Below are 22,450 nucleotides of genomic sequence, written 5' to 3'. Positions count from 1 at the left end.
ACCACCCGGCCCTGTGCTGGCCAGGATGTCCTGCCCTGGCCCCGCTCCTCCAGGTGTCTGCAGCTGCACTCTGGAAGCCCTTGCCAAGGAGCCCCAGTCCAGCCCGCCGCCCCTCACCGCTGGGAGCCCTCCTCGGGAAGCCGCGCCTACTGGCCCGGGCAGGTCTGTTCTTGGTATTTCTGGGCACCTCCGGGCTCCCTCTGCACGTGTCCCAGGTCAGGGCACGTGTGGCCTCACAGGCACATGGATGCCTGGGTGTGTGCCCTGGTGTGCAGAGCACGGGATGTCCCTGTTCGACCCAGGTGTCAGCAGCCTGGTGCCCCCGACGACAGCACCGTTCTCCTCCCGCCCGGGCTACCTGGGGTCGGCCATGTCTCCCCGTCATAACGAGCTCACAGGGGACATCTGCCTCCACTCCAACAACGACCATGGGCCCCGAGACCTGCTGAGCCCGAGCCCACCCGCTGGTCCCTCGTCAGTCTCAGTCTCGTCTCAGCTTTGTCACTGACAAGAGGCATGATGGGAACGAGGCCATCTAACGGCAGCACATGGCGAGCGCTCGGTGAGCTCATCACCACCCACAGCCACTGAGTCCCCTGCTCCAGGCCAGAGCTGCCTGGCATCTGGCACCTCCCGCTCCAACCCCATAGAGCTGTCAACCGGGCTCCCCTGTCGTTCCCACTCTGCAGCTGAAAAACTGCCTCGGAGAAGTTCAGGGGCTCCCGGGGGTCTCCCAGACAGGGACAAAGCTGGGAGTCAAGCCAGGCAGGGACCCCAAAGCCACGGCCGCAGCTGCCACCTCCCTCCGTGCTGGTCCCCACAGCCAGAGCCACCAAGGTCATGGTGGCCTGTCTGCTGGGACTAGGGACAAGGCCAGTGCTGCCGTCCTGCTGTCCTCACCATCAAGGCCGGTGCCCCTGCCAGGTTGCCTCCGATCGCCGTGAAGTTAAAGGGTGAGATGGCCGCCACAAAGCCCTGGGGAAGAAGGGGCTGTGAGCCCTGGCACGGCGCCCCCGCAGCCCCCTCGGGCCCACCTCCGTACCTCCAGCCCCCGGTACACCACGCTGTTGGTGCTGGGCGGCACGCTGAGGGGCTGCTCCCCCTCCAGCTCCACCGCAAACTTGGCGTTGAACCGGAAGAAGTCGATGAGCTCAGCGGCGGCGTCGATCTCCGCCTGGATCACAGTCTTGCCCTGCAAGGTGGGTGGCCGGGGCTCAGTGGCCACAGATGTTCCTCCCACTGACCCTTTTCCCTCACGAAGCACGGCCAGGTCCCAGCAGGATGGGAAGCCCTCAGTGGGCTGACCAGGCCTGACCCCGGGGACAGAGAGGGAAAGGACCCTGCTTCTCAAGCACCTGAACCGCCTCCCCCAGTGGCCAACACCTCTGGGCTGGATGGGGACCGGCAGCACTGGCCCCTGCTGGGGCCAGGCACGTGACATCTTAGTGTCCCAGCACCTCTGATCCAGCGGGATGCCCAGATCTGTGATCATGATCCACAGACCACACCAGAACCAGAACCTTCCAGACAGAGGCCCACACCAGCCGAATGGGGGAGGGAGGGCACGGCTGGGGACCAGGTAGGGACATCGTGTGCAGGACGCAGAAGGCTCTAGACCCACAACTGACTCCCTGCAACTGCCATTCTTCCAAATGGCCAGTGGGAGCCTTGGGGGAAGGTCTCTGGGCAGCAAGAATGAGTCCTTCCAGATGGGACCCTGATTGTCACCCAGGGTCACCAGCAGGTACACAGCCCATCAGGGACATGAAGCCAAGGAAGCTGGGCTAAGGTGTGCAGGATGCTCCTGAGAAGCTCCCAAGTCTTAAGCCGGATGACGAGGGAAGCCAGTGTGACCACTCGTGCCTGTGTGTGCCCACCTGTCTTCCCACCTACCCGTGTGTCACTCCAACTCTCAGGGCAGCACGTGGAGCTGCCGTCCCACCTCTGTGCAGCAGAGGGCGCGCTCACCACGGGACAGCCGAGAGGCGGGACAAACACCCTGGCCCACGGGCAGGCTGGGCTCAGCCCCTGAAGTGCCTTCAGGAACCTGGTGGGCTGGCTCCCTAAGACTGGGGTCCTGGGGACAGAACTGACCCTTTCGCTGGGCTCCTTTCCCAGCACACCACTGCCAGCAGCTCCCGTGCATGGCACCTGTGAACTGCTGACCAGGAGCTAAGACTCCTCCAAGACTCGGTGCACAGCCCAGGAAGGCTGAGGCGCCAAGACGGCATTACTACAGGGTGCCCGGGTAGGAACTCAGCGCGCCCCCGCACAGCACGGCTGTGACTGACAAAGGGACAGCACGCTCTGGGAGAACAGAGCAGAACTGACCCTCTCAACATGAAAAATAAAAATAAAAAAACAAGAATGAGCCCTTGGGGGCCTGAAAGGTTCAGGAAGCCTCAGGGAGGAGGGACGGCCAGGCTGGACCAGAGTTCGTGCCAGCAGGGCCCCGAGGCAGGGGCAGAGATGCCCAGGATGTTGTCCCAGGAAGCTCTGCCAACAGTCTGCACCAGAGCAGGGCAGCCTTCGGAAGGGCACAGCAGCGGAGCTGACAGGTGGGCAGAGGGCCCTAGACATGGGGTAGGGTCTGGGGACTCTCCTCTCGGTGATGGGGAGATCCTGGTAGTTCATAAGCCAGGAGTGACCTGGAGGTGGTAGAGGGGCAGCTTGGCTGCGGGTCCAGGCAAAGCACCACAGGCCTGGCCCGGGGTGGTGGGGAGGGGGACAGAGGAGACAGAGGGGACGGGACTGCAGCAGGATGCACAGGTCTGATAATCTACGTTCCTCTGTCCTGCCACTAGCCTTGTCCCTGAGGACATCGGTGGGTCTCCACAGGGCCCGGCACCCACAAGCTTATCTGCCATTGATGACCTGCCTCCCAGCCCAGCCCCAGGGCCGCAGCCCCTCACCTGCCCCACCATGGTCTTGGCCAGGATCTCAGCCCTGCACGGCCCACTCAGCATATCTGCGGCCTTCAGGAAGATCTGGGCCCGGTCGCCCACAGGCTTCAGGTCCCATTCCTTCCTGGCAGCCAGGGCGGCCTCGATGGCTTTGTTGAGCAGGGCCTGAAGAGAGGGGACGGTTGGGGACTGCCTCCTGCAGCAGGAAGGGCCCCGGGGGAGGGCGGAGTGAGAGGAAGCCACTTTCCACCAGGGAAGACCCTGGCTCCCCTGGCCTCTGGTCCCCACAGCTGCAGAGGGCCTGTCCCCTGGCTGGCTGGGCTGCTGCAGCTCAGAGCCTGCTGCTGTCAGCCGGGGGTCTGAAGGACCTGCTGGGGGGGCCAGCACACCAAGGCCCGGCCTGAGTCCCTCGGTGCTTCCTCTCACGGTCCAGCAAGGCCTCACCTTGTTCTTGGGTCCTGTGGGCCCTGGACCCACCGTCCAGAGGGTCCTGCAGCCTGAAGCACAGGCCTGCTGCCCCACACCAACCACCCTCACGCCCCAAGACCCCAGCTCCTGGCCCCTCCCTCAGCCACCCCATCCCTTCCTGCTGGCTCCCCTGATGCCAGTTCCGTGCCTGAATTTCCATCTGTCTCACCTGCCCTGACTCAGGCTTCCAGAATATTCCTCCCCAAGCCAAGGTCTGCCCCCTGCAGTGGGCATGTCTGGGGATGTCCCGGCCCGGGCTGAGGCAACTCTCACTTGGCTCCAGTTCCAGTTCCTGGCCCTGTCAGCCTCCACCCAGGGCCTCACTCAGCGCCTGCTGCCCCCACCCACCCGCCAGGTGAGAGAGAAGCCGTGACTGAGTCGGGCCCACACAGGTGGCAGGGCCAGGACAGCCACGCCGACCCAGGGTGGCCAGGACTCACCTTGTCTGCATAGCAGAACTTGGCTACCTTGTGTCTGTGGTCAAAGGGCTGAAAAAAGAGGGAAGAGTGTGGTCACTGCCCAGGAGGACGTTCCAGGGAAGGCCCTAGACACGCTCCTTGTCTCCCTGCCCCCTGGGGCCTTCAGTGGCCCGGCCACCCTGTCCCTCCTCTGCAAGGCTGCCAAGCACCTGCCACAGGACGAGTGAGGCCAGGACCACAGGCCACGGCCTCTCAGGGGAAGCGAGGACTTGTGGTCGGACAGACATGTGCTGCGATCCCGCTCTGCCAGCTGCTGGCTCCGGGCCTTGGGGACGCTCACGTCCCTCCCCGGGTCTCTCCACCAGGAGTGGGTGCTGGGCTCCCACCTCATACCATGGAGCAAGACCCAGGGGCTCACGGGTGAATATCCTCCAGTCCCGTCCAGTGGTTCCCCCCGGACAGAGCCAGAACGTGCCACCCCGTTCAGCTCAGCGTTGGCCGCTCACTCCTCCAGGTCAGGCACCTGTAGACTTCCTGGTCCACCTGAGGCGGACGCCGGTTTCTGGTGGATAAACTCGCAGCACGTGGGCTCAGGGCCCGGCTTTGCCCTCAGCTTCCAGCCCTGGGGGCCCCACCAGGAATACAGAAAGGTGTCAGTCCTCCTCCTCCTCCTCCTCCTCCTCCTCCTCCTCCTCCTCCTCCTCCTCCGTCACAAAAGGGATGCCCTCTGCTTCTGCACATTCAAATCGGGGAGGGGACAGCGGCCTGTCCATGGCAGAGACCACAGGCTCCATGCTCATGAGCTGTCAGAGGAGACACACTCAGGGAGGGCTGAGCCTCTCACCCACTGGACCTACCGACACCTGGTACTGCACGTCCGACGTCCACACCTCCTCGTCCCCCACCACGCACGGGATGGCTTCCGTCTGGCCCTTCAGGTCCTTCAAGGCCTGGCGAGAGGGACAGGGCATGGATGGGCACTTGCTGCCCTGATAAGGAGACCACCGCGGAGCTGCCCAGGTGGGGACCCAGACAAGAAGGGCCAACTGGGGTCACCTGGGAGCACATGCTCCCTCGGGGACAGCAGCAGTCACCCTGCAGAAAGGTGCAGCCAGGTTGCCAGGTCTTCCCACCCACATCTGAAATTCATGTGACAGCTCCTCGTTTTTAAATTGTGGCCACTGACTAGAAAATGACTTTAGTTCTGGACACGACCTCTGACCCGGCCAAAGAGGCTGCGAAAGGGCCCCTGGCTGTCACCTGCTACTCCAGCTCCACCACCTCCAGACCCAGCCCTTGCCAGACCTGGGTTGCCTCCGGGGGATGAGCAGGAGAGGTGGCGATGGCCACGGCACAGGGCGGCACCTCGGGCCGCTGGGGGCTGCCCGCTCTGTCCCTGCACCCTCGGGGGCCCACCCTGTTACCTTCTGCAGAGCCTCTCGTTCGGGGCTGCCCTGCGTGAACGCCAAGATGGGCTCGTTGGCCACCTTCAGGAAGGGGCTGTGCTTCCACCGCAGCCTGCGCCCAGGGTGGGGGGAGAAAGGCAGTCAGCAGTGGCCACCGCGGCCAGGCCCCTGCCCAAGACGGGGGAAGAACCAGTCTTGGGGCCCAAGACCCACAAGCCCCATCCTGCCACTGTGTGTCCTCAGGCAGGTGACTTTCCTCCTCCGAGTCGCCACCAAGGCTCTTCGGTGAGAACACTCTGCCCAGACCCCATGGTCATCTCAAGTTTGAATGTCCCGTGGCTGAGGCAGGTCAACAGATTCTGCACTGGCACAGGCGACTGTCCCTTCTAGCCCCAGGTGCCACCCACCCCGCAGACCCAGGGACTTCTTCCCCGAAGCTGAACAGGCAGCACACCCCAGAGCTGAGCTCCCCCAGAACGGGAAGAGCCGCGTTCCCCAGAGTGGAGCTGAGCACTCGGGTGGCAAGGACGTCCAGGAGGCGGCTGGGGATCTGGGCCGGTGGCCCGAGCCCGGTTCACAGTGACAGGGAGCGCTGGCTTAGGGGTCCCTGTCTGGTTCCAGAGGACTGGGTTCCAAGAACTCCTTGACGGAGCCCCAAACCTTGATGACCTGTGACCCCCACCATGTCTGGGGGCCCCGGGGGGCAGCAGGACTCTAGGGTCTGCTGGGCCAGGTCCAGTGTCCTCCTCTGTAAACGTGGACGATGAGCGCGGCCCGGACGGCCTCGCCAGCAGCCCCTTCACAGAAATAGGTCACTGAGTCCTAACAGGAAAATGACTAGTTTGAGCCCAAAATGAGGAGGGACTGGATGCGAGCCAGACAAACCCAGGCACAACTGCCCCTGGTAACAGTGCTCCCGGCCCCAAGCCACGAGCACGGACTGAGCTGGGCTGGTCGGAGGCCGCCCGGGGCGCCTCAGTAGGAGGGACACAGCAGTGCAGGACCTGGCGCTGCTGCGGCCATCTGGAGGAGGGCCAGGAGGCCGGGGCTGGCTCTGGGTGGATGCTGGGGTAATTCTGTGACTGGGCAGAGTGGGAGTTCTTATTTAACAAGAGGGGGGCCCAGTATGTGTGGGTGACACGGTGACCTTGTTTCTGTCTGTGCTAAGACGAAACGACACATCCTTCAGGCCTCGGAGCGCCTGTGTCAGGGTGGTGCTGTGTGGGCTCGGCGAGGCCCAGCAGGAGGACGCGGTGGCCGGGCTGGGGGAGGAGTCCTTTCTCCCTGGGAAGGACTCTGGGGCCTCAAAGGCCAGACTGGGGGTCCTCGAGGAAGGACCTGGTTGGCAGGCTGTGCACGCGCTCTGCACCGACCAAATCTGGACACGTTCCAGACCTTGAAGGTCCAACGGTGACCAAGATGGGCCTCAGCCGCTGGCCCCCTGTGGCGGGTACAGTTAGGAAATAAACACCAGCATTACCCAAGGCAGCCCAGAATGAGGAACAGGGGAGGGTGGTCCGTGTCCCCGAGGAGGCGGGGAAGCTCTGGGCAGCACATTCCAGGCAGAAGGAAGGGCAGGCGGCACCCAGGACGGGTAGCTGAGCACCAGGCCCTCCTCCTCTCCCAACCCTCCCCACACATAGCCAGAGCCACCCTTCCCCCAGCCAAAGGAAGAAAGCAGGGATTAGGGCAGATCCAGGTCCCATCCAGCCCCGTCCCACTAGATGTGTGACCCTGAGCGAGTCACTGTCCGTCTTTAAAATGGTGCTGTGAGCTACAAATGCAAAGCCACAGAAATCTACACTGCTAGCCAGGCGTGGTGGCCACACTGTGATCCCAGCAGCTTGGGAGGCTGAGGCAGGAGGATCCAGAGTTCAAAGCCAGCCTCAGTAACAGCGAGGCCCTAAGCAACTCAGAGAGACCCCGTCTCTAAATAAAATATAAAAAAGGGCTGTGGCTGTGGCTCAGTGGTTAAGCGCCTCGAGTTCTATCCCTGGCACCAAGAAAGAAGGAAAGAAAATGAAAGAAATCCACACTGGCCCCTTCCACCGCTGTCCAGCGGCAGAGTGGAAAGGCAGCAGCAAGCCCCAGCAGCCCCTCAAGAAAGGGCGGTGTCTAACCCCTGGGCCATCTGGAAAGTTCTGGCTGAGATTTGGGCTGAGCCCTGGAGCCCCCCCCCCCAGCCTGGACTGCTGAGGCAGCACCGGCTCTTTCCCAGGCCGGGCAGTGGACACTAAGTAACTGAATCAGCTCCAGCCCTCTCTGGGCCCCGGGTTCCCTGCTGGTGGGAAAGCCTGGGCTCTGGAAGCCACAACCTGGAGCCAACACCAGCACCTGCTCGAGACCCAGGCACACTGCTGCCAGCCCCGGGGGCCCTGCCTGCACTCACCCTCCACTCCGGCCAGGCCTTCAAAGGCAAAGTGGCCCCCAGACATTCCCAAGGATCACATTCCCAGGACAGGCCTGGGTGCTCCATCGCGGGATGCGGTAAGGTTAGCACCACCGTCCACCACAACTCCAAGGACCACAGGACACCAGCTTCCCTGCCCTGCCCGTCCCAGGAAGTGCCAGAAACAGAAATCCTGCAGGCCTCCCTCCACCTGCCACAGGGCAGAGGCCCACCATGACCTCAGGATCACAGGCTTTCTCTGTGCCTAGAAAGTCTCCAGGCCCTGGCCCAGCTGTCCATCAGCCAGAGTGTGGCTTGGGCAACCGAGACCAGTTCAGAGTTCAGCCCCGTCAACTGCAGCCAGGAAGAAGCAGGGACTGGCGGCCGACTCTTTCGCTCGGCCGCTCCTGACTTCACAGGAGCACCTTCGTGGGCCTGGGTGAGGTGGGGGCGGTCATTCACAGGACGTGGGCCTCTACGACGATCTCCAGGGGCCTTCTGGGCAGGTCCACAGCCCTCACTCGGTCACTTACACCATGGAGGGCACTGGAGCAGGGCACCGTCAGCTCCCCGTCACTCAGGCCCACAGCCCGAGCCCCAGGGACAGCCAGCCGCAGGATGGACCTGGACCTTTCTCAGAGCAGCTCATGCTGCCGAGCTGCAGGGAGGAGGCGCGGGGCGGGGTCTGAACCTGACTCAGGTTCCCCTGACCACCTGGGGCACCCGCTTCTGCTCACCCAGGGACCCCACGGCCAGGGCCCCTCCCCGCCCGCAGGCGCCAGGGTCTGAGCCCACGTCACCCTTCCTGCGGCCGGAGCTGGGGGCGAGCAGACGCCACCTGAGAAACCCCAGGAGGAGGAGCGAGGGGGGGCCTCGGCCCCCAGTCACCCTGAGCACCCCCCAGCCCAAGGCGCCATCGGCTCCCGCCCACGCTCCTGCAGTGGCCACTCCAGACACAACCAAAGCCACGCAGGCCCTCCTCGCTTAACAACGGGGCTACGTGTTGTGCCAATGTCACGGAGCATGCCCTGCGCACCTGGCCTTGGCCGGCCAAGGCCAAGAGGAGAGAAATGGGAAGGAAGCTGGCTCTTCCTCATTCAGTCCTGCTGGCCCCACTGTTATCTGGGGCCTGATAAGGCAAATCCTCCTTATCACTGCAATTAGGGGCCGGGCACCAGGCCCAGACCAGGCCTGACTGCAGCCCAGCCCTGCCAAGGAGAGGCAGGAACCCCTCAGGAAAACTACCCTACGAACACGGGAGGAGGCTCCACCATGACTGTCTTTAAAGGATGAGTAAACCGAGGTTCAGAGACTACAGGACTCATTCATGGCTCATGGCTCACGGTCACGGTCACTGTCACGGCTAGCAAATGACAGCTCCAGGTCTTCCTTCCTCTGGACACAGTCCATGGTTAGAGCCCCCCCCCCCCCCCCGCGTACATCTCAGAGGCCCGTGGTCAGTCCCTTGGCCATTTGGTGTGGCTAGAGGACCTCCTATTGTGGAAGTGGCCACCCCAAGATGGGTAGAGGCTTGCCCGAGGCCACTCAGCTGCCCAGTGGCACTGCTGCTCAGCCAGGGTCTTTCTGTTGTATTTGTCACCTCTGCCAGGAAAGGAAAGGGCTCAGGGCTCTGGAGGCCCCAGGAAGGCAGGTGTCTTCCTCAAGCCTGGGGACAATCAGGGGCTTTGTATCCACAGCAGTGAGAATAAAGGGGGCTGGGGACACCTGAGTCCCAGGCCCTTGCCCTGAGCCACCCCAGGTACTCCTGGTCAGGGCTGCCCGATCACCCAGGGCACCCACCCCACTGGTGGGAGGGAATGATAATCAGAGCAACATTTGCCAAATTTTCTGGGTGCCGGGCACCCTCCAGAGTGCTTTCCACCTGTGAACTCATTCACTCTAGAGATGACCCTGGAAGGTGGCTGCTGATTTTCCCAATTTTGCACATGATAACACGAGGCAGCACAGCAAGATCAAGTAGCCTGCCCAGGGCCACACAGCTTTTAAGAGGTGTGGCCAGGATCCGAGCCAGGCCAATAGCCACTGTCCAACACCTCCTGGGTGTCGTTGGCAGAGTGCCCCCAGGGCGGCCAGTGCCAGCTGCTGAGTGGGGGCTTGAACGACTTCAGAGGCAGTATGGCAGCTGCAGCTTCCTCACTCTGCACTCGAATACTCACAGAACACACGCCAGGTACCAGGCTCGCACCAGCACTAATCCGTGCAATCACTGCTCCACGGCTATTAATAGGATTGTCCCCATTTCACAGAAGAGGACACAGAAAGGCCAGAGGACAGCCACCTTGCTGAAGCCATGAAAACTGCATCCGTTCATGTGGTCAGGGGAGCGCCCTCCAGGCCAGGAGCCCTGAGTGCGCTGGCCACTGCCTGGGGGGGGTCTGAGAGCAGAGCGCGCCCAGGGAACGCAGGGAGCGACCGCCAGCCCAGGCAGCCTGTGCCCATGCGGGAGGCAGCAAGCTGGTACACACTGGGTGGCTCTGAAATTATGAAAATCAAGCAGGTAGATGGGCGTCAAGGGACCCCACGGCCCCCCCCCCCGGACACCTGCAGGGCCCAGGGGTGGTAGGCAGGTGCAATCCCAAACCCCCCAGCAGACTGCAGGAATCACCTCCAGGTCCGGCACTAGGGCAGGCAAGGGACGCAGTTGGCACCTGTTGTAAGCGGACAAGGTTCCTGGCCAGGTCTTTTATTTACTGACACCAGTGAGAAAAGGGCAGAAGTCAGGGTCCACAGAGAACGGAGGCCAGCAAGGGAGGCCTGGTGCCAGCCAGCTTGAGGCCTTGGGCAAGCTTTCCTGCATTCCCATCAGCCTCCCTCGCTCCATCTGTGAAACCTGTAACCGCTACATTGTAAGCTGCCAGGAGCTGAGTAAAATCATCCTCATGAAAGGCACATGCTAGCTACTGTCAGCAGCCACATACCTGGGTCCATCCTCAAAGGCCACATGTTCATAGTGATGCCTCAAAACTGGCTGTAATAAATGTGGACAAAAGGGCTCCCTGACGAACGGATTCACCCAGTCTGTCCAGGGCTTAGCAGGTGCCAGACCCAGCTCTGGAGTCCCAGGGACATACAGTAGGGAGGACAAGTCTGTGCCGAGGGAAAAAAGAAAAGAAGCTACGAAATGTATAGGTGGGGATGTGACCTGGTGGTACAGCGCTTCACGCACCAGGCCCCGAGTCCAATCCCTAGCATTCAAGGAAAAAAAAAAAAGATACAGGCTGAAGATTCCCTTACCTAAAATGCTTGGGACCAGAAATTTCAGATGTTTTCAGATTTTTTAATATTTGCATATACTTATGAGATATCTTCGGCCTGGGATCCAAGTCTAAATACAAAATTCATTTAGTTTCACATACACTTTATACACACAGCCAGAAGGTGACTTTATACAATGTTTTTAGTGCCCCTGCATTTTGACATGGCCTGTCTCACGAGGTCAGGTGTGGAATTTTCCTCTTATGGCGTCACATCAGAGCACAGAGAGTCAGATTTGGGGACATTTCTCATTTTCAGATTTGGGTTGATCAACCTGTCCTCGCACATGAGTCCACTTTTATGGTTTTTACTGTATGCATTCATGGAAAGTAAAAAAGGACTGTCACTAAGATGATGACAATATTTAATTCCATGTGTGGAGGTACATGCAATTTTTGTATTCTTTTTTTGCACTATTTGTACTTTTTATAATACACACATACTAACTGAATAAAAAAAGAAAACAAACTAATAAGTGTCGAACAGAAAAAATGCTGAAATTCCTAGTATTCAAGTCAGCAAGGGAAACACTACTGATTCCTCAAAAGCAGATTTTCTTCTTCTTATTCTTTTTTAATGTTTATTTAGTTGTAGATGAACACATAGGACTTTTATTTATATTTATGTGGTGCGGAGGATTGAACCCAGTGCCTCACCCATTCGAGGCAAGCACTTTCCCATTGAGCTACAGCCTCAGCCCCCAAAATGCAGATTTTCTTAGTACTAGAGTCTAACTTCTAGAACACTGAGAGCTATCACTAAAAATGTCCTAGAATTGTTTCTCTATCAAGGCAGACACGGCGCACCACAGGTGTCTCCTGTGTATGTGTCAAATAAATGAACAAATGATCAAACACCAAAGCTGTCCTTGAGCTAGGTAACCCAGGGCCATTCTGCTCCCCAGGTGATAAATTGCAACATCTGGAGACATTGTCATGACTAGGGGTGCTCCTGGCACCCCATGGGCTCAGAGCGGTCCCCATGACATTACCTGGCTCCAGTGTTCATGGTGCAGGGTTGAGAAACCCTCTCCGGCATCCAGCCAGGACAGCTGTGGGGCAGAGAAGAGGCCTGAGCCTGTGTAACCTGTTGCAAAATATTCTCTCTCCTCTCACTTCCAGGGGCCTCGTAATTAAGTGCATGAACGTGAAGTAAGGTCAACTGTGACTCTGGTCCTACATCTGCCTCACTGGCACACGGCTCCCCATCTGTAAGACAGGGGATAGCGCAGCGCTGGGCCTGCGGGACTTGACGGCTTGGCAAATAGTACTATGGGCTTTTCTTTTGAATGCAGACTGGTTTCCACTAGAGGGCTTTATGTCTACACCTCTCCCCCTCATTGAGCTGAAAACCCCTGTCAGGCCCACTCACCATAAATGCTGCTATCTCTGCCTGCAGTATGCTGAGCATCCGCCCAGGACTCAGCACATGAATCTGTTGCATGGCCCTACCTATCTGGGGCTTCCATTTGGGTTCTGAGAGGGGTGGTCTCAGAATGTACAGAGAGGCTGCAGATGGGACCATGTCCAGGCTCTGGCAAGTGGGGCTGGCCCATCTTAGTTTGGAAGAGAAGCCTCTGTGTCCCATGTCCTCTTCTGTGTCCTTCCCTATCCCCTCCCTGCGAGAACACACAGAGAAGTTAAAACTAACTTATGCCATGGGGGCAGGGAGAGAGACACTGATTAACTCAGAGAGTGCTGAACTTAGCCAGGGGGGCATGGCCAGCTACTGCCCTAGGGGCCAGGCAAACCAAACTCAAGTGGGAGGCAAGTTCCAAAAGTGAGGCAGAGGGGACACAGTTCATACCTCAGCCCCACCAGAATCCTACAAGCCCCTCTGGGGCAGTGGATGTTCCAGCTTCCTGCGACCCCCAGCTCAGGGCAGGAGGGGTTCTTAGACCATTTGTCACTGAGCACCTATGGTCCAGGAACCCAGCTCCTTAGTGCCCAGGTTTGCAAATCTGGATTTAGAGGCCACTCCACCCTGGAACGGCGGCTCCTCTGTTTCTTCATTTTCCGGAATAATAATGCCTATGCCTCAAGGTAGTGAGAAGTTTAAATAAAAGTGATAATGACGACCGCGCCCCGCACTGTTCAGGGCACTTTACGTGTATTAAATTGTTTAATCCTAACAGTAGGACACATGCCAAATGCCTAGCGCTGCATAAGTATCATTCCACCTACCAGGGAAAAGGAGTCCGTCTTTTCTAACAATTATCTTGAAAAAGTAAGAGGAAGAGAGAGGGAGAGGTGGAAATCCCGGTGGAGAGGACTCCCGGAAGGCCAGAGGGGGTCCGGAATGTGAGATTAGGGTGGGGAGGAGAGGGGCGTGGTGTGCTAAAAATAGAAGTGGTCCCCACTGGGAAGCCAGAGAATTTCAATATCTAGCACGTGAAGGAGGGTGAGTGAAGGAGGCCACTCTCTGAGCCTGGGACGCCAGCCCCGAGCACCCCCACCGGGTGCAGGCGTCGGGAAGGGGATCCCTTAGCTAAAGGAAGGTGACCACTGAGAGCGACGGGGAGGGGACTGAGGGATCCTGTGGGGAGAAGGACTGGGTGCGGGAGGGGGCGAGCTCGGGCAGAAAGCAGCCCTGGGTACCCCGCTGGGTACTTGGAGGGTCGCACAAGGTGGGCGTCCAGCGCGGAGGAGCCGCCCAGCGACCCTGGGGACCCCGGGCAGCAGGCGCCGTGCCGGGCCGGCCGGGACGGGTGCTCACTCACCCGGCCGCCCTCCAGGGGCGGGCCAGCAGGGCGCGACGGAGTGCAGACAGCGGTGACAGCATCTCGGCTGGCGGCGGACTGGTCGCGGGACGGGCAACCCCGGCGGCCTGACTGCGCGGCCCCGCCCGGAGCGCACCAGCTCGGCGGGAGGGGGCGCCCCGCCCGCGCCGACCGTCCTCCGCCCGAGCTCGGGTTCCCACCAGGTGGATCTACCTTCCGCTAATAAAATCTGTCTGTGCTGCGTGATCGAGGCCATGCTGTAACGCGGGACGGGGAATCTGAAAGAGAAGTCCTGAAACATAGAGGTTTGCTCCTCCTCTTTATATGGTATGGCCCAGTGGGCGGAGAGGGCGTGAGCTGCAGCGACCAATCAGAACAACACTTGGAAGCCCCCGGGCCAATCAGCAGGGCGGTCCCGTCGCAGCCTTCTTGGGCCTGGGAGAGAGGGGCAGCGGGAGCCAATGAGAGAGCGGGGTTGGGGCACGTGCTGAGGGCCGACGGACCTGCTGCGCCCCGCCCTCAGACCCGCACAACAGGTGCCTCAGGGTCTGCTAGCCTCTCCTACGACGTCCTTGGCGGGTGGAGGGCTGCAACCCCGCTGCCAGGCTCACCGACCCCGTAGGGCCACACCGCAGGCAGCTCCCCTCCGCTACCCGGACTGCAGGCCCTGGGACGAACCTCCTCCCTCCAGCCTCCTGGCTGCGGGCCCAGCCGCCGCCTCCTCCCGGCCTGGCGCGGGGCCAGCTGGTTACCCAGTCCCTGCTTCCTTGCAGTTAGTGATCGACCGGAGATAAAACCTAGCGGGTCTGTGCTTAGCCGCTGGCAGCAAAACCAGTTGTTCCTACGCCCCACCCCCACCCCATGAAAATTTCAGTTTTCTGGGTTTGAGGTTGTTTGATGTTCAGCCCTCGAACATATTTAAAACTCGGACGCTCAAGTCTTCTGAGAGTGGGAACCTACTCCATCTCTAAAGGCTTTTCTCATCCTCTGTTTATATTTCCTGCAGCATTGTAAACCGAGAACCTGCTTAGGAGTCCCTTCCGATGCCAATTCTGATTCCTTGATATGACACTGGGAAAATTACATTAGCCCCTCTGAGTCTCGGTTTCCTCTTCTGTAAAATGGAGGTGTTAACATGCACCTCAGACTGCCCCCATCACTCCTTTTCCGCCAGATTACACCATTTAAGACACATCGGGTCATTTAAATATTCAAAAAGGAAGGGAAACTACTGTCGTGGCTTAGAGATGGGGGGGGGAGAGAATTTGGAATTAACTGATGGTGTTTTTTTTCCCTCTTCTTCCTTGGAGAAGGCCCTGTCAGGTGTTGGAATAGTGTCACCCTGAATGTGGCCATTAACAAGAATACACTAGAACATGAGGCAGTATTCAATCCACAGTCCCAGCAAGGAGGCTTCTGTGGGCACATTGGAAAGATTTGAGAAAGGGGAGCTTTATGGTCAGCAGGACTTCCATTGCAGGCAGCCGCGCCATCTCTCTGGCTCTCCGTTCCCCTTCTGTAAAACATGTCATAATTCCTCCCTCCTCTTCTACCAAAGATCGTATTGTGAGGTGCCTGTTAACGGGTGAAGTGAAATTTCCCCCATTTTATCGGGGGTTGGCTAATAAGTTTGCTTTAGTGTTTATGTGGCCCTTTGTCTTCCAGCCCCCCCATCCACCATCATCACTTGCATCCTCAATTTTTAAAAATAAATAAATGCACAGTCAAATCTAAGACATTTCACTTTATTTAAAAGAAGCCAATATACAGGATATAAAGGGCATGATATTTACAACAGTACAGTAAACAGGTTGGTTTCCCGGTAGGATCAGTAGTCTTTCAGTGAGTACAAACCCCCCTCCCCAGTGATGTCAGACCCAGCTGGCAGACGAACAGCAACAGTGGGATAGGACGGGACTAAAAACCAGGTAGATGCTAAAATGTCCACAAAGGGGTCTTGGTAGGGAGCTTTGCTTCATGTCTTTGAGAGCTTGGGAAGGAGGGAGACGGTGAGCAGTGCACCCATCCTGTGCCAGGAAGTCTTCCATGAAAGAAAACTCCCTCCCAGAGAGAATCCAACTTTCCCCTTACCCACCTGCAGATCAGATGCTCCACTCTAGGAAAGTGGCCATCTAGAGCCAAGCTTATTGTCCCAGGAGGAGGACCAGGTCTAAGGAAACCCGCAGTATACTGGGTCCTTCGTCCAGAACCCTGCAGGAGCACAAGGACTGCAGCCTTGGGCGGGAGTAGGCACAGCCAGGGCTGCTCTCTGGGTGTCTTAGGGAATTTCCAGACCTGCCCCGGCTGCCTGACATCTGGGACCCACGAAGACCCAGGTCCAAAGGAGGTCTTGTGCTCCCGAGCCCTCGGCCCCATCACCACCCACAGCCTGCTGCTTCCCAGCCCTCTCCCAACACAGCCGACTGGCAGATCGGAGCTGGGGTACCTAATCAGAGCTGACTGAAGCAGAGCTTGTCCCCTACCAAATGCCCCCTTTTCCAACCACTCCCCTCAATTTGGAAATCCCTGCCGCCCACCTATCTCTGAAAGTGCCTCCCCCCACCAAGACTTCCAAAGAGTAGAGGGATCAGGGGAGAAGGAAACAGGGTGGAGTGGGCTCGTCTCTGCTGAATGCGCTCTTGGGTGTGGATGAGGTCAGGAAGGCAAGTCAGGGGCCGGGGGTACTGATTACATGAAATCCAGCAGCGACATGCAGAATATCTTGCCCACAGAAAAATGCTGGGCTACCTCAACTGCCTACCGTAGATTTAAAAAAACCTTTCCTTTCATAAAAATAGATGAGAGTCTCTTGCTTTATAAATAGATTACATTTAGCTTAAGTTACACCTTTATATTATCCCCTGCCCCACCCCCTTTCCTCCCACCCCGAGGCAAAGTAGTTGGACTCTCCCCAGTCATCTGAGCTCCAGGGCGGAGTCCAGGGCGGACTGGTCCTCCGGAGCCTCCAGTCATATTGCCATGAGAAAGCAAAATGTGTTTGCTGGCCAATCATTTTTTTCACCGTTCAGAATCTCAGAGGAGAGTGTGTGTGTGTGTGTGTGTGTGTGTTTCACAATCAACCAGGGAGTCAAAAGAGTGCTACCTTCTCTGCTGCTCCCCCATCCTGTGTATTATAAACCCCCAAACCTAGGAGAGTGAGAGTGAGAGAGGGCAGCCAGGAGAGGCCATCTGAGAACGAGTCTAAGTTACCAGTGTCAATATGACACCGGGCTTCCAAATAGAAAACCAAAAAAATGAAGTATTTACAGCTCTACAAAGGACGGACCAGCTGGCCCCAACTGGGCCACGTGCTGCCCCAGTGAGCGGTGGGGTCTTTCTTGGCAAGCTGTGGGCTCGTGGCGAGGGGTCAAGCAGGGCCCACTGGCAACCAACCTAAAGAATTGAGTGGAGTGGACAGTGACCAGGCCAGACCCAGGGCCCTGCCCAGGAGGCAGCTGGCCACACCCTGGTCTGCTCTCCTCCCCACTGCCCCAAAGCCTCAGCTCCCCAGAGGAGAGCAGGTGGTGGGAGCCAGCAGGAAGGGACGCTCAGGCCAGGGACCCTCTCTGGCACCAGCCATTCTCACACTCCCTGGACAAATCAGAGCACCCTGAAGACAAATGGCCTATGTGGACAAGGGGGAAGCAAACTAATACCACAGGACACCACCGCCACCGTGACCTCTGTCCCCCAAACACTTACACTGCTGCCCAACTGTCCTAACTACAGACAGGTCTGTGACCCTCCCACCACCTGGAGGAACAGCCCAGGGCTGGCTCTCACCCAGCCTGCCCCACAGCCCTGGACGCCTCCCTCAGCCCCAGGCTGGGGACACCCACGGGGGCGGCCATCTTCCTGCCCCCATGGAAATGGGAAATCTCTTCTGCAGCTGAGGTCTAAGCCCAACCCGCTCCGATAACCTTTGGTTAAAATCAAAATAAAACAACAATAATAATAATAATAATAATCAGATATGTGTGAACCCTGTGACCTTTACAACAAGGGCCAGTGAGGAGGGGGGAAGGGGCTGTCTCTCTTCCAAAACCTTGATCCCTCCAAGTACCTGCCAAAGGAGCTGTCTGGCCATCGAGAGATGAGGAGGTCAGAAGCCGTGCCGCCAGACTGCCCGGGGGCTAGCAGGATGCGCCCCCCAAATAAAACAAAGGGAAAAGCTCAGGAGAAACACCACCAGATTCTGATAAATTATATCACAGGCAATGACTCTCTCTCTCTCTCTCTCTCTCTCTCTCTCCACATATTGATGAATGCAATGTACAAGGGTTTTAAGACGGCAAAACGTGGGGACAATGGACGAGAGCAGGCCCTGAACGGCCAGTGGCACCCTGCAGAGGGAAGTCAGGGAACCACCAACCCTCTCCAGCCAGAGTGCTCCTCAGCCCACGAGGGGGCACGTTTTCGTTTCTTTGACCTCCAGAGGGAGCTCCTGGGCCAACAAAAAACAAAAATGGGCACCCACCCACTGGAGTGGACACACAGCTGTGGGGAGGAAGCCTGCTAGACTGATTCCCAGCTGAGATTTGGTGGGTGGTCTCAACAAAGGGCCCTCCAACTCAGGCCCCCTCAAACCGTGGGGAGATACTGGCTCAGATGAACTCCCCAGCTGGTGGGTAAAGTGAATGACGGGAAAAAAGGCTCACGTGTCCGTGCGCAGAACAAGGACGGCCCCCACTGGGGTTCTCCTCAAGCCACCTCCAGACACTAACCCACCAGCAGCCCCTGCCACCTCCCTCCGCTTCCCTTTCCAATGCCTCTTTCCTGCCAGTGGCCTAATACCAGGTGACCACAGGACAGTGGAGAACCAAGATGGCGGCAGGCGGGCACCAATGGTAGCCCTACCATGGACGGAAGAGGTACCAGGCCTGGCCCCTTCAGACTTTCTCACAGAGAAATTACAGCTCTATAAATCCTTATTATTGGCTGGAGAGGGAGAGGAGAACATCAAGTCATCAGGACAATAAAAGCGCCCCAAGCCCAACCCCACCCCACAGAGGTCCCCAAGAAAGCAAGTGGTCAGGTGGGGCGGGCCTGGCAGGAACGCAGGCCTCGCTCCCAACCTGGACCTACGGAGGCGCACCCTCAGAGGCTTCAAGGGAGATGGCTCCAACCTCAGCCTCCCTCCCAGCTCCAGGGGAGAGCCAGGAGCCGGGAGAGGGCCTGCCATCCAGGAAGATATAAGGCAAGCTGCTTTTTGTTTTGTTTTTTTTGCATAGTAGTTTAAACACAGTGAGGCTCCACCCCCCGCCCCCCACAGTGCCTTGTCCCTCTACTTTGCCACTAGATCCAAGATAGAAAATAAAAATTGGTCTTCCCTCCCTTCCTTCCACCTTTCTCTTTCAGTAAGTGAGGGCCCAGGAGGTCCCCGCCAGGCCCAGAGGCAAGAGCTCCTTCCCAGGGAAGGGAGAGCCCCCCGGGTGTCAGCAACGGAGAAAGGGAGCCAAAGCTCATGGCCAATCAGAGCAGCAGGTGGGAGGGTAGAAACCGCGCGATGCAGGCCGGGCCCCGCCCTCACCTTCGAGTTTTGTATAAAAACACCTGCCAGGAATAAATCTTTGGAGCTCAAAGTGGCTCAGCTTAAGGGAGAAGGCACAGTTCACACTGCATCCTCCGACAGAAGTCTGCATTTGTAACGTGGAGAACAATAGAAATTGACAGCACCATTCCTTGGGTGGGGGGTGGATGGAGAGGGGCACTGGTCGTGGGGGCGGTGGAAGGAAGCAGCGGTCCCTTGGGGCCTCCAGAGAAGGGCAGGCAGAGGAAGTCTGTGTGGGGAGGACTGGAGCCCATGGGAGGAGCCTTCCTGGCCCCCTGGAGAGGAGGGGCGCAGGCCCATCACCAAGACCACCAGGTGCCTGGGGCTCCGTCATCAGCTGACCATCGGCTCCACGTCCCCCTCCTGCTCCAGCTCATCTTGGATTTCGTCTGTACTTCCTGAGTCGCTGCTGGCCACAGAGCTGGGGGACGGCGAATTCCTGGGAAACATGGGGAAACGGGGGACAGTCAGCATGGGGGGGCTCCTGAGGGGATCAAGGGACAGGAAAGCCGAGCAGCCACCATCTGCTCTCAGAGGGGTCCTGCCCTAAACCCTGCCCTTGCTCTGTTTGTATAGGAACCTTCAAGCTCATGAGTTGAACTTGACTCTGGAGACCTCTCGAGTTCCCGTGCCCCGGCCTCTACTTTCACCAGGCAGAGAGCTCCTCAGGAGCAGGGGCCAGGGATCAAGCTTGGTTCCTATCCTGCAATCATCCCATCCAGGTCCAGGCACATAGTAGGTGCTCACTAAACCTCAAGTCAGGAGGCTACCCCAGCTGGAGGTCAACAACGCTGTACTGCGATTCGGGCTCCATCACACTTGGCTGGGGACAGGGGCAAGCTGTAATCGCAGTGTGTTCTGGGGATTCCACGAGTTGAAGAGAGGACAGGCTAAGCACACACTGCTCCCCACAGAGCTGCTCTCTAGTGACAGCCATCACAAGAGCCAGGATTGCCAGCCGCACATATCTGTGCTCTAGGCCAAGCATTCTCCACGTGTGACTCTATTATCAGCGTGTCTGACCCCCAACAAAGCTGTGTGTCCTGAAGGCCCGGGCTTGCTCTTTGTGGGCAAGGCCTGATGCATGTCAGTCTCATGGGGCAGACCCATCTGGGCCCTGGGTCGGGAGACGGGAAAGGAAGAAGGGAATTCACTGCCGACAGACCAATGGGAGCCCGAGCCCCCGCAGGGGGGGAGGACCCTGCCCACCTGCCCACCTCCCCACGGCCCCCTGAGCGCTGAGGCCCCGACTGCTCATTTCTGGATCCCCGAGGCCTCGCACCCAGCAGGCCTTTGGCAAGTACCCGCTGAATCATGGGGACAGGGTTGCTGTGGGAGTTCCATGAGGTGTGCTGGGTAAGCCACCAGCACAGTCGGTGGGCTCATGTTCACAGGGTGCACGGTGGTTGCGTGGGTGGGTGGGTGGGTGGACAGACCGACCGGTGGGGAGATGACACTTAGGCAGGTTGTGAGGGGCAGCCCAGGAGCCCCCCTGAGGACCCGCCGCTGACTCCCCGGGAGGCCAGGTCCGCACCTGTCTGCAGAGCCTTTGATGAGCCGGCGGCAGGTCTCCATCTGCACGTCCAGGCCCCGCTTCATGCTGCACATCTCCATGTACTCGTGCAGGTGCCGGTTCATGTCACTCTTGGCTGTCGCCAGCTCCAGCTGGGAGGGACCCCAGGGAATAAGTGAGGACAAGCCATCTTTGTGGCAGATCCCCGAAGACCTCCCTCCTCCCTCCCTCTCTGGGGGCCCCCACTGCACCACGCCCTCAGGACCTTGCCTCATGGACACCGGCCCCTGGCCCTCTGCTGCCTGGTCCACGTCCTTTGCTAGTACTTCTGGTCAAAGGGGAAGGGTTGCTTAGCAACCCCGAGGCAGTGCCTCCTGATTGTCCCACCGAGTGTGGCGACTCCTCCTTGCTCAGCAGTGACTCGAGCTGTCCTGCCTCGTCCATGGCTCTGGCCCTTCTCCTCTACCAAACAGCGCTCCCTCCAGGGAAGGCCCTGAGATCTCTTTCCCCAGCATGGTGACAGCATCAGGTGTCCCCTACAGAAGTGGTCCCGTGCACAGCCTCTGGAGAGAACAGGCCTGTGCGCTGCTTCCCGGCTGCGAGGCATGGGCAAGGCACGGGCAAGGCGCGGGCAAGGCGCTTGGTTTCTTTTAACCTCATCTCCTCCTCTGTATTATGGGAACACAATTCCTGCGGTCCGAAAGGACGTAAGGACACTAGTAGCATGTGCCTGTGAAGGGCTCACCCTGTGCCTACCGTTGCTCCAGATCACTCAAATGCCAGCTCTGGTTACTCTGGGATCCTCATCTCAAATGAATAATTAAAAAAAACCAAAGACTCTCGGGGCAGGCAGGGGTCACTACCCCCCTCTTATAGCCCAGGAACCAAAAGCCTAAGAAAGATGGGACTCCAATACGAGGCAGGGAATCCAAGGCCTCCTGACTCCTGAGCCTGTGTTCACCCCACTTTCCAGCCCGCACCCATGTGACACTTGATCACCAGGAGCAGCAGCCATGTGGACCTGGGGGAGCCTCCCTTGAGGACTCTGTGGCCGCCCGAGCCCTCACCTCAATCTGGCCTATGGTCTCCTGGTACTCCTTGTCTCTCGTCTTGAAGAAGGATTCGGTCTCGTGGATCAAGTTGCCCAAATTCTCCTCTTGCTGGGGAAACAGGACAGAAGGGACAATTGAGCTGGGTGGTGGGGGCTGCACGGGAAGAACAGGGTTGAGGGGTGGTGGGAAGGCGCTGCCCCAGCCCCCAGCCTTCAGGATGCCAGGCCCCGGGCCCACCTCGCCCTGGAGGTCGATGCTGGGGTTGCAGTTGGTGAAATCTTCCCAGAGCAGCAGCGTGTCCTCGTTCTCCTCCCACGTCAGGCTGTCACAGTCGTCATCGAAGTCAAAGGTCTCCCGCCTATGGGGGTGACATCAGAGGGCACAAGTGAACCCAAGCCAGGTTCCAGCAGCCCATACTGGGGACAGAGAGGGGTGTCTTCCCCCATGGTATGGCCTGCCAGGCTTCTTAACAAAGATGGGAGTGCCAGACACCGAGGTCACTTGTCATATCCAAAAAGAGTTTAACTCTTGTGAAATGCAGAATGTATTTATGCTTTATTTGTATGATTTATATTACACACACACACACACACACACACACACACACACAAGGACTTTTTTTAAGATACCAGGCTTTAATTAATGGAGACTAGAGATATCTTCCTCTCAAGTCCAATCTTTTTTTTTTTTTTTCTTGACAGAGCCTGGACAGCCACTGAGCTATGCATTTAAAAAATATTTTTATTACATCATG

At 58.4% G+C, this 22,450-nt stretch overlaps 2 protein-coding genes across 7 annotated transcripts in view; both read right to left on the bottom strand.

Moving 5' to 3' along the window:
- The window catches only part of Aldh4a1 (aldehyde dehydrogenase 4 family member A1), a 28,888-nt gene extending 15,151 nt beyond the window's left edge, over nucleotides 1–13,737 (bottom strand). The window contains exons 1-9 of one of the 5 annotated variants that reach the window (XM_048816233.1): nucleotides 13,581–13,735; nucleotides 11,853–11,912; nucleotides 5,215–5,308; nucleotides 4,648–4,740; nucleotides 4,314–4,412; nucleotides 3,812–3,859; nucleotides 2,913–3,068; nucleotides 1,043–1,192; nucleotides 901–975 (exon numbers count right to left, since the gene is read on the bottom strand). In XM_048816233.1, coding sequence (XP_048672190.1) covers nucleotides 901–975; nucleotides 1,043–1,192; nucleotides 2,913–3,068; nucleotides 3,812–3,859; nucleotides 4,314–4,412; nucleotides 4,648–4,740; nucleotides 5,215–5,308; nucleotides 11,853–11,912; nucleotides 13,581–13,642 — 837 coding nt within the window. In that variant the 5' untranslated portion in view covers nucleotides 13,643–13,735. Of the gene's footprint in view, nucleotides 1–900; nucleotides 976–1,042; nucleotides 1,193–2,912; nucleotides 3,100–3,540; nucleotides 3,621–3,811; nucleotides 3,860–4,313; nucleotides 4,413–4,647; nucleotides 4,741–5,214; nucleotides 5,309–11,852; nucleotides 11,913–13,580 lie in introns of those variants that run through there. The other 4 variants (XM_048816234.1, XM_048816235.1, XM_015485633.2 and 1 more) reach the window with 4 other exon arrangements.
- A 2,866-nt stretch (nucleotides 13,738–16,603) lies between these two features.
- The window catches only part of Iffo2 (intermediate filament family orphan 2), a 42,947-nt gene continuing 37,100 nt past the window's right edge, over nucleotides 16,604–22,450 (bottom strand). For both annotated transcript variants that reach the window (XM_015485632.2, XM_048816238.1), the window contains 4 exons: nucleotides 21,934–22,054; nucleotides 21,712–21,804; nucleotides 20,666–20,796; nucleotides 16,604–19,570 (listed from right to left, as the gene is read on the bottom strand). In XM_015485632.2, the coding sequence (XP_015341118.1) occupies nucleotides 19,465–19,570; nucleotides 20,666–20,796; nucleotides 21,712–21,804; nucleotides 21,934–22,054 (451 nt within the window). In that variant the 3' untranslated portion in view covers nucleotides 16,604–19,464. The remainder of the gene's footprint in view (nucleotides 19,571–20,665; nucleotides 20,797–21,711; nucleotides 21,805–21,933; nucleotides 22,055–22,450) is intronic.

Source organism: Marmota marmota, unplaced genomic scaffold, assembly GCF_001458135.2.
Source record: "Marmota marmota marmota unplaced genomic scaffold, marMar, whole genome shotgun sequence".
Lineage (NCBI taxonomy): Eukaryota > Metazoa > Chordata > Mammalia > Rodentia > Sciuridae > Marmota > Marmota marmota.
Note: the sequence above shows the minus strand (reverse complement) of the source record. Positions and strands in the feature narration are given on the sequence as shown.